This window comes from Hydra vulgaris, chromosome 10, assembly GCF_038396675.1.
Source record: "Hydra vulgaris chromosome 10, alternate assembly HydraT2T_AEP".
Classification (NCBI taxonomy): Eukaryota; Metazoa; Cnidaria; class Hydrozoa; order Anthoathecata; family Hydridae; genus Hydra; species Hydra vulgaris.
This window is the reverse complement of record NC_088929.1, coordinates 25251362-25268112: the sequence shown is the minus strand read 5'-3', so window position 1 is coordinate 25268112 and position 16751 is coordinate 25251362. Positions and strand designations below refer to the sequence as shown.

Here is a 16751-nt window from a genome sequence, read left to right as displayed (position 1 = left end):
TAGTTCGTGACTGCTTAAAATCAAGAGCTATTTTCCTCAAGATACTGGAATTTTTGGGAGAATGATTGAAGTGGCCAACCAATTTAGATAGTTTCGAAGAAAGTTCTTTCCAGGCAGGAACAGCTTTTAAAGCATCAGTGACAATCAAATGAATCTGATGATCAGCACACCACAAGTTGTCATTTATCGATGGTAATTGGCTAGCTTTGCCGAGGCGCATAGCTTTCAAAACATTAGTACCTCCATCTGTTGTTGCCCATGTGTGGGTTTTCTGTTCCAATTTCAATCCTTTGATCAATGAGTCAAGTTTTTCCAAGATTATTTCACCCGTGTGTTTTTCTCCGAAATAATCAAGTTTGACAAGAAGACGTTTAAGCTCAAACCGGTTATTGATAAAATGAAGAGTTAAAGATTGGAATGAAAGAATATTATACTGAGTAGTCCAGATGTCTGTTGTAAAAGCAGCACCATCAAGATAGGGCCTTTCATCATTCACAATTTTTGAGATGTGGTCCTGAACAAATTGATATAATTTTGGAATTCTTAAACGGGACAAGGAAGTTGATGAGATAGGGTTATATTTTCCCTTTGTTGTCAGTGACAATATTGTCCGAAATCCTTCACTATCAACTATCTTAAATGACAACTGTTCCCTTATGATCCACTTAGTTATTTCTGTAACTATTTGCACATTTTCAGGATGGTCTTTGGGCCATTGACTTACAACACGAGCTGTTCTTGGTGTTTTTGGAGTTTTCTGAGTATTTGTTGATCGATGAGGTAATATTGATGATCCAGGAGTCATTACTAAACGAGCACGTTTACGACAATGAATGAAGTCTTCATCATTATCACTTTCACTATCATTGTGTCTCTTTGCTCCATTGGAATTTAACACTGCTTGAGAATCAGTTCTTTGCTCGAATTCAATTAAACTTTGAGGATGTCTCTTAAGATGATTCCCTATACCTGATGTTGAGCCATTCTTTGAAACAAGGATCGCGCCACACTCATTACACTTAGCATGAGAATCATCAGTTTTTGTAAAAAAGTCCCAAATCATTGATTTTTTTGGCATGATGATTGATGATGATGAAACTGAAAGTAATAAAAGAAATTAATAACTAGAAAGCAATTAAATAATATTTGCAAGTAAAAAAGATTTTCTGTTTGACGGGAGGGGGGAGGAGTGGGGGGGGGGCGGACTAGGGTGTAAATTCCCTATTTGTAGTTTCGTGAAACTGTTGACACAGTTTAAAAATTTTATATTCTGTATAAAAATATTTCAGCGCTATATTTTTAAAAATTCATAAAACTGTTACATGTTAACAAATAGCTATTGCAAATAATCAAGAATATTATAAGTAACCAAAATACTTTTGGATCTCTGAAATATATGGTATATTTTCTAAATGAATTGAATTTGAAGTTTGTTGAAGTTGAATATACCGTAGATTTCCCTAATTCCGAACAGTCCCTAATTCCGAACAGCTTTAGTTCACTTATTTTTACATCTTTTATTTTTGTAGAATTTTTAAATGGAAAACTGAATAATAAATTAGAAGACTAGGGTAATGAGAATATCAAAAAATATTTTCAAAATATATATTGATACCATTAAACTTTTTAATTGCAAGCAAAACACTTTTTAAAACCCTGAAAAACCAACAATATAAAACCGACTTAAAAAAAAAAAGACAATTTAAATTGCGTACCGTTCGATGTAGAATTTGATGGTGAATATTTATCTGAAAAAAAAAGTCAAATATTAGCAATACTTTGTAAGATATCTTAAAAACAGTACATTTTCTGCATAATTAAAACGTTTCCCAAATTCCGAACAGATTATGGAATGCACTTTTTTTGTGCAAAAGTTAGCGTTTTTACGCGCTAGTAATTATTAATTAAATAACAAACGTTAAGACAAACAAGGCGTTTAGAAATTCAATAAAAACTTTTTATTAAAAAGGTTAAAAGCGTTTGTGAGTTTCTAAGTTAATGACGTTAAAGTACTATTGTTAAATGTTGTTGTTAATTACTAATTACTAATGTTGTTGTTAATTACTAATTAACAACAACATTTAACAATAGTACTTAAACGTCATTAACTTAGAAACTCACAAACGCTTTTAACCTTTTTAATAAAAAGTTTTTATTAAATTTCTAAACGTCTTGTTTGTCTTAACGTTTGTTAATGAAAAAATGTCAAAGTTTGAAAAAAATTAAGATCGCGAAAGAAAAATTAAACTCTGTATTGAAGCTATCAATAATAAGCAGATGTCATATTCAGAAGCCGCTTTATGTTATAACATTCCTAAAACGTCTATTTTTTGCAGACTAAAAGGAATAAATGGAGCTGCTGGTGTTGGTAGGCCCAGAGCAATAAGCCAAGTAACGGAGAGGCTTATAGTTGAACTTGTACAGTTTATGAGTGACATTGGCTTCAGCTTAAAAAGAAATGATATTTTAACTATGGTCGAAAACTATTTGAAGGAATCTAAACAAAATTATTTATTCAAGAACGGTAAACCTACTTGAAAGTGGTACGATAGTTTCATGAAAAAATATGCGAAAAATATCTGTGAAAGAAAACTAGATGAAAAAGAACCCAGAAAAGTTATTAAAGAAAAAAAAAAATTGGACTCAGTAATTCTCAAAGAACAAAAATTAAAAAAAGAAGAAAAAAACCTTCTAAAACTTAAAAAACCCCGAAAACGGTCTCAGAAATATAACAAAACAACAAAGATGTCTACTAGTCAAAATATTGAGTGTCTTCCTGCCGCCGGCTGTAATCCCTACCATATCAATCGTCTTTGTATTTCTTGCGGAAGCCTTTGGGACGAAACTACAAGCAGCAAATGGGTTGCATGTGAAAAGTGTTCTAACTGGCCGTGTATTCCTTGTATTATCAATTATCACGAAACAATTGAATTCGTGTGCAAGGAGTGTGAATAACTTTTATTAGTTTTAATTTTTGTAGCTTGGCGCCTTAAAACAATATTTTTTGAATACAACAACTTTTTCATTATAGTTTTTTTAAAAACTATTAAATCTGTACAGCACAGCTAGGGTTGCCACCTCCAAATAAATAAGTATTCATTTGGAGATAGCAACCGTAGTTGTACTGTACAGATTTGATAATTTACAGATAATAGAAAAATATAGATGTATTGCTGCGATACTATTTAATTAAAACTAACTGTGATACTATTTAATGGCGAAGAATAATGGCGTGGTTATAATAATGAAAGGTTACAAAATAATAATTTTCAGTGAGCAAAATTAAGGGGTTACTGAACAATGTTTCAGTCTTTGAATTACTGCCATTTCAAAATACAACTGCCTAAAGGTTAAAATTGCATTGCTAAATGATAAAAAATCACTACAAGCTTCCTATTTGATTAATGGGGGAGCCTTCTTTAAGGCTGCAACCAACCTGATACTAATAACTGAGATTTCTTCTGACTAACGACGGTTAACTACTTGACTTTTTAAATTTCAAAATTAACAATATTTTTACAATAAATATACTTGTTGCTTAATATGGTTCGATTCAGTTTAGATTCCAGTTTATTTATTTAAAAAAATTAATGTAAAATTCAAAAAGCAAGCGGAGTTATTCAACTTTAAGTACGATTTTGTTCGGAATTAGGGAAATCTACGGTATATATATGTAGAACTTTTCAACACAATTAGTAAACAAGCACTGATTGTAAAAGTGAAAAGAGAAAAACTCTCTCTTACAGATAATTAAATTAAATTCATTTAACTTCTCTTTTCTAGATAGATGCCAAATTAAAAAAAAAAAAAGGGGGGGGGGGGTTAAACACCACCTCTGCATGAGACTTTGTCGTCTTTAAACTGCAACACTGTTTCTAGTTTATACACTTTAAAAAAAATTCATATTCGGTTAACCGTACAAAAAGTTATTTTGTATGGTTAACCGAATACTTCGGTTAATTTTCTAAGGTTAATTTTAAAGGTTAAGGTTAACCTTTAAAAATTCAAGGTTAATTTTAAAGGTTAAGGTTAACCTTTAAAAATTCAAGGTTAATTTTAAAGGTTAAGGTTAACCTTTAAAAATTCAAGGTTAATTTTAAGGGTTAAGGTTAACCTTTAAAATTATAAGGTTATTTTTAAGGGTTAAGGTTAACCTTTAAAAACTTAAGGTTAATTTTAAGTGTTAAGGTTAACCTTTAAAATTTTAAGGTTAATTTTAAGGGTTAAGGTTAACCTTTAAAATTTTAAGGTTAATTTTAAAGTTTAAGGTTAACCTATTAACCGTTTAACGGTTAACCTTCATGCTCTACCAAAAATAATGGATCTAGAAACTAAACAAATTTCACTTTGGAAAAAGGGAACATATTAGTCAAAATTATTCTCCTGATAATATTGATAAACAATATTATGAATTGGTCTTAAAAACTGAAAAACCCATTAAAACACTAAACATTGAAAAACCCATTAAAACACTAAACAATGAAAAACCCATTAAAACACTAAACAATGAAAAACCCATTAAAACACTAAACAATGAAAAACCCATTAAAACACTAAACAATGAGAAACCCATTAAAACACTAAACAATGAAAAACCCATTAAAACACTAAACATTGAAAAACCCATTAAAACACTAAACAATGAAAAACCCATTAAAACACTAAACAATGAAAAACCCATTAAAACACTAAACAATGAAAAACCCATTAAAACACTAAACAATGAAAAACCCATTAAAACACTAAACAATGAAAAACCCATTAAAACACTAAACAATGAAAAAGACTTTAAGCGATTATTATGAAGCTAATTAAATAAAATATTATTAAGAAGATTTCTAAAATTTTAATAATTATTTTTCAAACTTGTGATATGCTAAAAGAAATATTTTTTCATTTATTTATTTCATTTGCTAGTTCATTCTGCAAACTTATTATAGCACAAAAAATATTATGTGTGATGTAGTGTAGCTTTGTTCATTATCCTGATATTTTGTTCAAATCCTACAAAATAATCAAAGATTTTGTTTTTAGCTCAGTTTTGTTCAAAGTCCAAATAAGATATGCTAATATGATATTAAAAATTAAAAAGATATTAGTAATATCTTTTTAATTTTTATTAAGCTTTAAATTTCTTTTTATAAATAATATTAAAGTAAAGATAAATTATTGAAATACCTAATTTGAATATAAATAAAATTCAAGAGCATTAATAATCTACTAAACTTTACCCGCGTTTTACCAATATTTTAATTGGTTAGTTGAGCAAACCAAATATAGGGCGATGATCTCATATAATTATCGACATATAATAAAATTAAAATATTTTCATAAGTTTCTTAAGTAAATCATGGGCATTAACTATTTGTTGAAAAATTATATCTTATAAATTGTATTTATAAACAGTATTTTTATTTGAATACTATTTATTTAAGTGGTATTCGAACATCTGAAACAAAATATTTAGGGGAGAGTTGCCTTAATTTGAACACTTTAGGAAAAAATATTTATTAACCAAAGATAGCTTAACTATGAAAACATTTATGAATTAAATAATATAGATATACAACCCTACTATGCTTTTATTAATGATTCGACTCTATTGATCGCACCCTTATTGGATATAAACTTTGATTTTTCAAGGCACCATTTTGTTCCAATAAAGGCAACTGGTCTCCTTGAATGGAACACATATATTCTTTAATTCGTACAGTTCTAATATTTGAATAAATTACAGCTATAAAACTTATGGCTCAAAGGAAAAATTAATTGATTAGCTTTTTAATAAAAGATATTTAAAAGATATAATAACAAATAAAAATTACAACAAATATTTAATCCTTTTTTCGCAATTCATAAGTCTTTTTTTCTTGCAGCTTCTGCACTTGGGATGGTAGTGGTGATATGTGGTGTGCTGTGGTGGCGATGGTGATTTTATTTGATGTGCTCAATTTCATTTGGTCCATGGTGATTGAGTCAAGTGCTACTTTGCTTTCCTGTGATTTTTGCAATAGTTTGGCAGTTATTGGATTTAGTGTGAGCTTTTTTTTTGTAGATTTTTTAATTTGTTTGGAAGCTATTTGATTTAGTGTGTGCTTTTGATTTCTTGGTGTAATTTCTAGAGCACGTCTATATGGGGAGCTTGTAAGATCAGCCGCCTGAGTTGTTCGTGATCTTCTTTTTTTGTTTTTTACTTCAAGTGAAACCACTGGCAAAAGAGACAAAGTTGAAACTGAAACATGACATTTTAATTTTTTTTCACTTGATTTATCTGTAGATAGTTTTGTCATCCCATCTATACTTTCAGATGACTGAAGATTGTTTGAAGGACCAACATCAGTAAATGAAGAGGCTGTAAAATCAGAATCAGTGAATACATTTATGTCCAAAGGCCACAACCCACTAGCCTGAAATCCTTTCATAGCAATTCTCAATGATGGTGCCTGACTATATGCGTCATCAAATAATTCTGCAACTTGCCAAGTTGTTACTGGTTGTGATATATGTGACCGCATCCATTTTCGCATAGCTTCATCATAGTATGTACCAAGTGGTCCAAAGAATGCAACGTCTAATGGTTGCAGTCTGTGTGTAGTATGGGGAGGTAGTGATACCATACGCACTCCAGCATTTCGTGCTAGATATATCGCTGCCAAATTTTTTGAATGTGTAACATGACCATCAAGTATCAACAAAACTTTTGATTGTTTTAAAGGTTTAACAACTTTAATGAAATGATTGAGCCAATCTAAAAAACCTTCATTTGATATCCATCCATTCTCTTGAGTACTAAATACAGTTCCTGGAGGTGCACCATTTGTTATTTCTGGCTTCATTCTTTTGCGTTTATATATTAACATTGGTGGAACATAAAATCCTGCTGCAGATACACAAACTACAGCTGTTACTGAATTTCCTCGTTCACTACTAGTCATAATTCCAACTCGTTTTTTGCCCCTTGCAATAATAATTTTTATCTGACCATCTTGTACTGTTGATAAACTAGTTTCATCCATATTATAAAGTCTGTCTGGAGTTAACTTTTCTTCCATGTATAACTTTGAAAGTAAATTAAAGAAAGATTGCACTCGCTCTTTATTAAAACCTTTTGCACGTGCTATTGATGTTGATTCAGGCCCACGAAGCGACAGTTGTGGGCGCCTTTGCATAAATGCATAATACCACTTTTTTCCTGCCATTCGTGTTTGTTTGTTAAAATTATGTGTGATGTTGTTAGCTTCCGCAATATCAAATGCTAGACGACGAAGATCATCAATCCTTAATCCAAAGTACATCGATTCTAATAATAAACAGTGATCAGCTAATTCTGTTTCAATTTCATTAGGTAAGGTGGTAAGTCGACCATGAAATTTCACATTTGCAACAGCAACTTTGTTTTTTTCATTTATATGCCTTGACAAAGTTGCTTTTGGAATACAAAATTCATAAGCGGCTTCATTTAAACTGATTTCTCCTTGTTTTATTGCTTCAACAGCCTTTTTCAAGTTTACTACTTTCCATTTTCCATATTTTCATGGTGTTTGCATCTAAAATAAAAGCAAATTACTATGAAGATACATAAGGAGAGTTTTATAATCTTATTACAGGCTTATTTTTTCATATATTTATTTGTTATTCATATATGATTAAGTTAATTATATACTCATTATATAATCATTATTTTTCATCATTTTTGTTTAGTTAATCATTAACTATATAAATCAAAATCTATATAAACTATATAAAGTTTGCAACTTTATATATTAACTTCTATATACAGTAAAAAACTTATGCTGGGTATATACTTTATGTTGTCTTACAAGTTTATCCGTTAAATAGAAATGTATAACTTTTGTAAAACTTTTACATTTTATTTTTTACTAAAAGATAAAATGATTTGTTAATTAAAGTATACGATATTTACAATCAACTTTATATCCTTAGACTATGACTAGACTTTAGACTATGAAAAAAATTTTGTGAAAAATCATTTCATACTTTAAAGCAAGACTAAATACCAATTCCAAAAAAGCAACAAATGTCTAACAATAATACTATGTCTATAAAAGAAATTCGCTTTAAAAAATATTATACAGTCGGACTAATGAAATTTTCTGATAATTCGGACGTCAGGTAGCGTGTTATGAGATGACATCGTTTCAATTACGGCAACTTTTGAAGTTCCATTCTGGGCAACATAGGACCATGGTGTTGTAGCAAAATATTTACATACAAGTAACAACTTACGATATAAGCTCTTAATATCACATAGACTTGAAACCCTTAAAATTTAAAATTTTAAAAAAATTATCATCAAACTCAATATCGTTAAGCTTCTGTAATCGTTTAAATGCAACAATAAAATTTTTTTCTTTAAAAAAAAGTAATTTTATTCACATACGTGCAGTTTTTAAGTTTAAATACTAGAAGTTTCAAAAAATAAAGAAAATTATTTTCTTTACAAGAAAAAATATTCATGAAAGTAGAATAAGTTCCAGTTTCTAAATAAAGCTAAGTGTTCCAATTAAGGAGCTGTTCCAATTTCGGCAACTCTCCCCTACTTAATTATTCGAATATTATTTAACGAATATATTTGGGCCTATAAACCTTGATCCTTGCTTTTTCATTTAAATTCCTCATTCTGCCGGATATTACAAATTTTATATCTTGTTACAAATGAAAATTATTTGTGCGTGCGATTGTGAGAATATCAGAATTTTCAAAAAAGTGTTATATTTTAATTGCTTACGTTTGTGACATCTTGTAAAGACTGTGTGAAAACGACGACATTAAGCGCAAGCATTGGTTTTATGACCATAACACAAAATATTTTTGTTTGTTCGGCTAGGTAAGAAACAACACCTGCATATTGAATAGACTTAGTAAAAAATCACTCGAAAAACGTCTGAGATTTTCTAGATGTGCAAGTATACTGTAAATTACTTTCATGAAGTAGTCCCCAATGTAGTCTCCCATCGTGTACATTGTAATGTTATTAATAATGACGTTCAAAATCTAAAATAACTTGATCAATGCGCTTACTTTGCTCCTCTGAGTAAGCTTCCGTGTTCTTTTTAAATTTATCAAGGTGAGCAACAATAATATGTACTTTAAGTGACGTTCTACGTCCTTTTTGCATCATTTTTTATAAAAAATCTTACCCAACTCCAGGTAGTTTAAAGCCTTTTGATTACCCAGGAAGCTATGAACAACTATAACAAAACCTTTACAAGCAACTTTCTTCGTCCGATTTGAAACTTAGGATTATCTGTGGTTTCACGACGACACCAATTTGTAAGAGCAGAAACTTTTAGCTATTATAAGACCTAATTTGATGTAAAAGGGTAGCATAAGGACTTAATGAGGTAGAGCAGCTCCCACTTAACGTTATTCTTGCTCACAGAGAACCCATTATGGCCAGTACTTTCTGTGATTCAGTACGTTTTAGGCTTTCTCAAAGGCAAGAGAAAAAAAGAAATTTTATGAAACCGCCTTGAAGGCACATGAGAAATGATACCATTTTAAATTCACCGATAATCTCTAATCAGTGGTTGCCATGCTTCAAGATATTCAGCAACATCATAAAAATAGTGCAGCCGTTTATGAGACGCATAGAGTGAGCGATCAGAATGGATCGGTTATTGTTACTTTACGTTTGTGAAAGAACACGGCTTTAAGGTTTCGGTATAAAATGTCTATAATTTTTTTTTTTTTTGCTACATAAATTTATTAAAGCCGTAAACCATTATATAAATACAAATAGCGTGGGCAAGAAGAAGACATAGTTGGTCTTATCACCAATTAGATCCATTCACTTGGGTTATATGTGATACCAACAGCCTAGAAAGAATTGGAGAGATCTTTGTAGAAACATAGCCCTTCTGACTGAAAAAGTTGGAAAATATTTGATGACGCGGGATAGCAAACTTCACGGTTTTTTTTCTCTGATCTGTGACTATTAAGTTATATCCAACAAATTCCAGTGTTTAAGCATGGATATCAGAAGTTCAATATTTGACTTGGTAAGACCTAGGTTTTGAATTAGAACGTTGATGTCTGGTTAGGAAGATACGACGTCCTCTCCTTAACCACCTGTAATTTATATCTCTAATATTTTTTTCGCAGTTGAACTTGCTGGTGACAGTCATTCTCTCCTGAAAATAACTGATATCTTTTGGAGAAAGTAGGAATAAGCTGATACTTTGTAGAGCAAGTTGAAACAAGCCGAGATTATACGGTACTGGGCAATAGACAACTTTTGAAAGTAAATTATGTATATCAAATTCATTGAAGTTCCACAAAATAAACCACATCTAAGTAAAAAGCATTTAACTTAACTTATATTCAATAGTTTTCCTTGCTTGATTGGTGTTTCTAAAATTACAAGTTTCACTGCTGACATTGATTTTGTTTTTGAAACTGCAACGTATATGTGAAAACTGGTTCAGGAAAAAAAAATTCCAATGTGATCAAATGGTAATTTTATAATTGGCATAACAAATGTAGTTATAAACGGGAAATGCTGATGTCTCGGTTTAAAAGAAAAACGCAAATCCAATAGTTTCAATATAATACGCGGAAACTTCACTTAATCATCGTATCTTAATCCTCCAATTATCGATGGAACAACTACATTATTTAATAACTTTATTACTCGCAGTCGTACACTATTGTAATGTACTTTAAATTTCTTAGCATCATAACAATGCAGTCTTGCTTTAGAGTTAGTTAAAGAGGTGACATACTACTTGATATCAGATTGTGCAAAAATTTTCGTTGAAACTTTTAGTAACATGTTGATTATCGTAAACTGCAGTATTTATGCTGCAGTATGTCTTTCCAGTTCCATTTTTTTTTTCGATAATTTTCTCGTTAAACATTCTTGAGTCTTTATTCATTGGACATAATAAAGCACATCTTGAAATAACTTCTAAGTTTAGCTTGTTAATGTTATCGCCATAAATTTTTATAATCAAAGATTTAGTAGCTATACAAATTTTTGAGTCTCAAAGTATTTCCATGTAAGCAATTATTTTAAGTTAAATTCCTTAATTTTTGTATCATTTTTCACCACTGGCACACACTGTCTTCAATCGCCTTTGATAATACTGCTTTCAATCAACCTATCTCCAATTGTCTCCAATAATACTTTTCAATTCAAACCACATTAGACTTTAGCTTTTCTATGCGATTAGCTAATTCAGATTCAGATTTGAGTGCCTTATCGTCAGCACTCTTTTTTCAAATCAAGTCATACATTTTCCTTGTTTATCAAACTAATCACAGCTTCATTTAATAAAAGCTTTGTGTTACTACATAAAATTATATAAAAACTTTTTTGTTTTAATTGTTTGACTTAATAAACAGTCAATGAGAAATAGTCATAGACAATAACGCTAAAATAAAAAAAGGTTACAAAATAAACTATATAATATTAAAAATCGTAAAGAAGATAAAGACAGTATAAATATTAATAAAACTCTTAAACCTAGACGTGTATACATAAACGGGTTACATTTTTACATGCAATTATATCGTTTGGTCATCTTTATTATTAATTCAGCTTATGAGTGCACATTTTTAAGAATATACTATAACTTGCATTTTTAGAATCCCTGTATCAAAATATATTAAATTTCAAACAGATTCAGATAATAATATGCATTCGGCTTAAAAGTAAATGTAAAATTTTTTCCAATTTTTTATTTTACTTTTTAAGTTTAGCTTTTTAATTCTTCTTGTAGATTTACGTACTTTATTTCTAGAAAAACATACTGCAAGATGTTGAAATACAAAACATAAAATTGGTAGAACAACTTGTCAAGTTTCGGTCTACGGAAGTAAGTTCTTGCCATTTAAATAATCTTCATTGAAGTAAATACCTTAAAATAATAGTTAGGATAAGATGGCGAAAGAAGCGTCTAAAGTTAAGCCAGGTAGGTTTTCCTGAATGCCAGGTTGGGTTTATTCATAAAACTTTAGTGGAAGGAGTCAGCAGCTCTATCCATTCAAGATCAATTATATGGGGAACACTGTTAGGTTAATTAACGTCAATAGTTAATCCATATATCTTACTTGTATACCTTAATCACAAATATTGAAAAAAATCTGACCTTAGGTAAAATAAAACTTCCCTAAATTCTATTTATAGAGAAGCAGTTTGAAATTAAAAAAAAGTTAAAAACCTATTTAAAACCTTTTTAACCAAAACAAAACACGTGTATTTACCATGAAACACGTGTATTTACCAAGAAACACGTGTACTTACCATGAAACACGTGTACTTACCGTGAAACAAGTGTACTTACCATGAAACACGTGTACTTACCATGACACACGTGTACTTACCAAGTGACATTAACTGAAACCTATTGAATCTTCGAATGTAAATTTTTAATGTTTTTAGATACCTTTATTCAACATAATTTAATTTCAACAATAAACAAGTCAACCAGAATAACTAAAACCTAATCGACATTACTTGATTATAATTGAATAATAATGAAGATAATATTTAGTAAAAATTTTTATATAATAGTCTTGTTATAGTAAAAAATGATAACTACAAACTGTTTTAGTTAAGAGAATCAATACATCTATTAACCATGGTTGCAAAAAATAAACAATCATTAGGATAAATAACATTGTTAAAAAATTAAGTTTTAAAAAAATTTTATGATTTGAAAAGTTTAACTTTTTTGAAAATTTAAAAATTACTTTATTGTAGAAGGCTTTAAAGAATTCGATTTGCAGCTTGGAAAGTGTAAACAAGTCAAACGAACAAAAAATTAAAGATTTAGAAGAACAAATTAAATACGAACGGTATTATTATTTTGAGTTTTTTATTTTGTTAAAATTTTAACATTATTGTTCAAGAAACTTTATTTATTAGGGCAGCTCTAAATAAGTCTACGCAACACTGCCAATTGTTGGTTAAAAAAATAAGTCATGAACTTGAGTTAACACGGTATTTTATAATTATTTTTATTTTTGTTGACATTTATATGGGCAAGACTTTATGTTTGTATTAACGACAGCATACCGAAGAAATGGAAAAAATTATATATATTTCTTTGCTTAGTGTGGGTAAGAAAAGCAATTAGCAAGGGCCAATAATCAATTAAATCTTAAGGAGTTGAAGCTATGAAAGATGTAGTTTTTCTAAAAAATGGGTTGTTTTTATATTTCCACTTGTTTGACTTTAAAATTGAAAAATTACATATTAAGTTTAAATTTTTACAAAACTAGGTTAGGTGCCACTCATAATTGAAAAAAATGCATGTATGAAAGACCAGAGTGATCAGACATCCCAGTTTTCTGAGATTTTCCCAATTTTAAGTTAGCCATCCCGGCGTCACGAAAAAAGTCCTTGCGACAGTCAACTGTTCGGTTTTGAAATCAATTATGTTTAAAAAAAAACAATTCAAGAAGAATTTTTTAATTTTTAATTACCGACTCATTAATTACAGTATTGGCCTTAGTTACTGTGCACTAAATGTCCGTTGAAACCAGGTGTAAAAAAAAAAAAAAAAAAAAAGCCATAACCAACCAGGCCAAAGCAAATTGAATCAAAAAATATAATTGATGTATGTAATTCTCAACAACCCGTTAATACCATACAAAAAATATAAAATGTTTCTTTCTTTCTTAAGCCCAGAATGGCTTATGGCTTCGGTATTTTTTAGCTAAATTTTTTGCTATATTTTGCTTTGGATATATATATTCTTTTGTCTTACCGAATAAGGGACCATAAATCCGAGCCCAGTTAACAAATAAAGCGTTTTTTTCTGTTGGTTTTTTGAAAAAAAATGTCATTTGTATCCGGGTATGAAGTTTTCATAAAAATTATTTTGGAATTCGTTTTTATGGCCTTCGGAGATTACCGACAAACTCATTAAGACAGTATTTTATGATTTCTATTTTGTCTCCGTTGTGTTTTTTTAAAATAAGTTCTTTTTATGATAAATTGGTGATATAAAATTTTCTTTCTAAAAGATGCGATTTGGTAGAACGACGAAAAGAGGTATTACAACTTAAACAGGATAGTCTGGCAAAAGATTTTACTTTTCAAGAAATCAAATATACAATGATAAAAACTGGCGCAGTATATGAACAAATAGAGAACGAAGAAGAAAATTCGTAATCTTTAATGTAATAAGTATATTTTGCTTATTAAATGATTAGTATATATTTATAAAATTAATAATAATAAATAGTTTAATATATTTAAAACTAATACAATGATCATAAACTTTGTTATACTTTTTAATTTCTTGAAAAGAATTTTACACATAATGTATTGATTATTTATTTAAAGTTCTAACTTATTTTAGTTTTTTTTTAAAATTATATTTGTGTTTTGTTTATAAACTTAATAATTTAAATTTTAATTATTGCGTTATTTGATTTGTATAATATTCTTAATATGTAAACTTGAAATAATGTTTAAATAATATCAATCTCCTCCAACATTAAGTAGCATCAACTTGCACATACACATATTTATGTATTATAGCTTGCTTGTACCTAGGGACATATGTGCGTTTCTCTGATAAAGAGTTTGTTCGATAACGAGATAGAATTTCGATTAGTGCAAAAATTTTTTGTCTTGTGATTATTTTTGGATTACCATTTTACGCGCAGATTTATTTGTCAATTTTGCGCGCAGACTTATTTGTCAATTTTACGCGCAGACTTACTTGTCAATTTTGCTCAGAACTATTAGTCAATTTTGTTATTTATTATTTAGTGTTACTCGATATTGCAATCAAGTAACACTAAATTAGTTTGTTGAAAACAATCTAAGATTAAATAAATTTTTAATTAAATTTATGTGTCCATCTTTGTTTTCAATTTATTATGGAGTTAAACTAAATTTTCAGGTAGTGACCTGGTAAAAGGTAAAAAAAAGCTTGTTGTACCTAGGGCCACTAATTTTTAAACCTATCTACATGACGAACATTATAACTTAAGTCATTATACTTATATTAATACAAAGTAATTAGTATAGAGATGTGATCTTATCAGTTTCACCATTTTTAGACATATCTGGGAATTTGGGCATTGAAAAAAATCCGGGCTTAGGTAAAAAAAACTTCCCCTAATTCTATTTTTAGAGAAGCAGTTTGATATTAAAAAATAATTAAAAACCTATTTTAAAACCTTTTAAACAAAAACAAAACGTGTATTTACCATAAAACACGTGTACTTACCATGAAACACGTGTACTTACCAAGTGACATTAACTTAAACCTATTGAATCTTCAAATGTAAATATTCAATGTTTTTAGATTTTTATTCAACATAATTTAACTTCAACAATAAACAAGTCAACCAGAATAACTAAAACCTCATCGACATTACTTGATTATAATTGAAGATAAATTTTACTAAGATTTACTAAAAATTTTCATAATTGTTTATTAGAATCTGGAGTAATCTCTCGCTGTTTCATATTTTTAATCTTTTCTTTAAATTTGGCTTTGTACCTGAAAAATTAAAAGTTCCTAAAATCAGTTATTTTTAAAATTGGTGACAAATTTTCCGTCTCACCATGTTTCACAAAATTATTAGAGCGTATTATGTATAATATATAATATACATAATAATTACTTAACCGAGAACAATATACTGTTTAACAAGCAAAGTTGGGTTTGAAAAATTATTTAAATTATGTAAACCAAGATATCCTTTTGAAAAAACTAGAACTCTCTGGAGTATTAAACAATCTGTAGTTTAAAGATTACCTTACGAACAGGAAGCAAGTATATTGCAATATAAAGCAAATGGAACAGAAAAGCACATTATAACTTGTGGTGTTCCCCAGGGATCAATCCTCGGACCACTGTTATATAAATGATTAATATTTAGCATCCGAAAATTTAAATGTTTCATTACTAGCTGATGACTCTTTTTTATTCAAGCAACAACAAGATCTTTTTATAATATTTAATGAAGAATTATTAAATATTGATGAGTAGTTAATAATGATAGATTTTCTTTAAATGTAGAAAAAACTAAATTTATATTGTTTCACAAGCAAAGAATGCTAGATAAAGTAATTCCGGATGCATTACTTTTTATTTATTAAACAATTATAAAAGTCACGTAACTCGACCCATAATGAAAATCATCTTTTCATAATGAAGATCATGATGAGGATCATGATGATGATCATGATCCTCATCATGATGAGGATGAACTTTTTTATCTGAAACTATTTTAATAATATTGCAATTTTTTTTCTCTTTTTATTTTATTTTGAAGGTTGTTATTAATTCTTATAACAATTCAATTTCTTTAACATTCCCTTCTTTTTGTGCAACTTGAAAATTGTTTTAGTGTGGTTACTCAGCATTGTTATGCTCAGGCATTTGGGTACTCGGCATAGAGAGTCTACGCTTTGCGTTGAGTTTTGCAACTTTCACGGCTTGCTTTGTTGCTTTTTCTTCAAAAGAAAGTTTCTTTTGGCTTTATATATCACAAATAGTGGTGCAAAATACCCATCAGCATTGCAGCAATGGTTTACGGTATAATGAATTTTTTCATTGTTGCCAGTAAGTTTAAATGCTACGTGCATTATTTTGTCCGTTTTCGACACACTACGGTTGCTTTGCCTTGATCATCCGAAAAACCTGTTTCATCACAATTCCAAATATGCGACCCAGAAGTTATACCAGTCTGTTGATATTGCTTGGCGACACATTCAAAATAACGATTAATTATTTCTAGCGTACAAGAAGCGGTTCTTT

At 29.2% G+C, this 16751-nt stretch overlaps 1 protein-coding gene across 2 annotated transcripts in view; it reads left to right on the top strand.

Annotated features, from left to right (window-relative positions):
• Positions 1–14252, top strand: part of LOC136085864 (myosin-11-like) — a 48580-nt gene extending 34328 nt beyond the window's left edge. Inside the window, exons 6-9 of one of the 2 annotated variants that reach the window (XM_065807597.1) lie at positions 11766–11840; positions 12728–12822; positions 12893–12967; positions 13996–14250. In XM_065807597.1, the coding sequence (XP_065663669.1) occupies positions 11766–11840; positions 12728–12822; positions 12893–12967; positions 13996–14143 (393 nt within the window). In that variant the 3' untranslated portion in view covers positions 14144–14250. Of the gene's footprint in view, positions 1–11765; positions 11841–12727; positions 12823–12892; positions 12968–13995 lie in introns of both variants that reach the window. The other variant, XM_065807598.1, reaches the window with a different exon arrangement.
• Positions 14253–16751: the final 2499 nt, after the last annotated feature.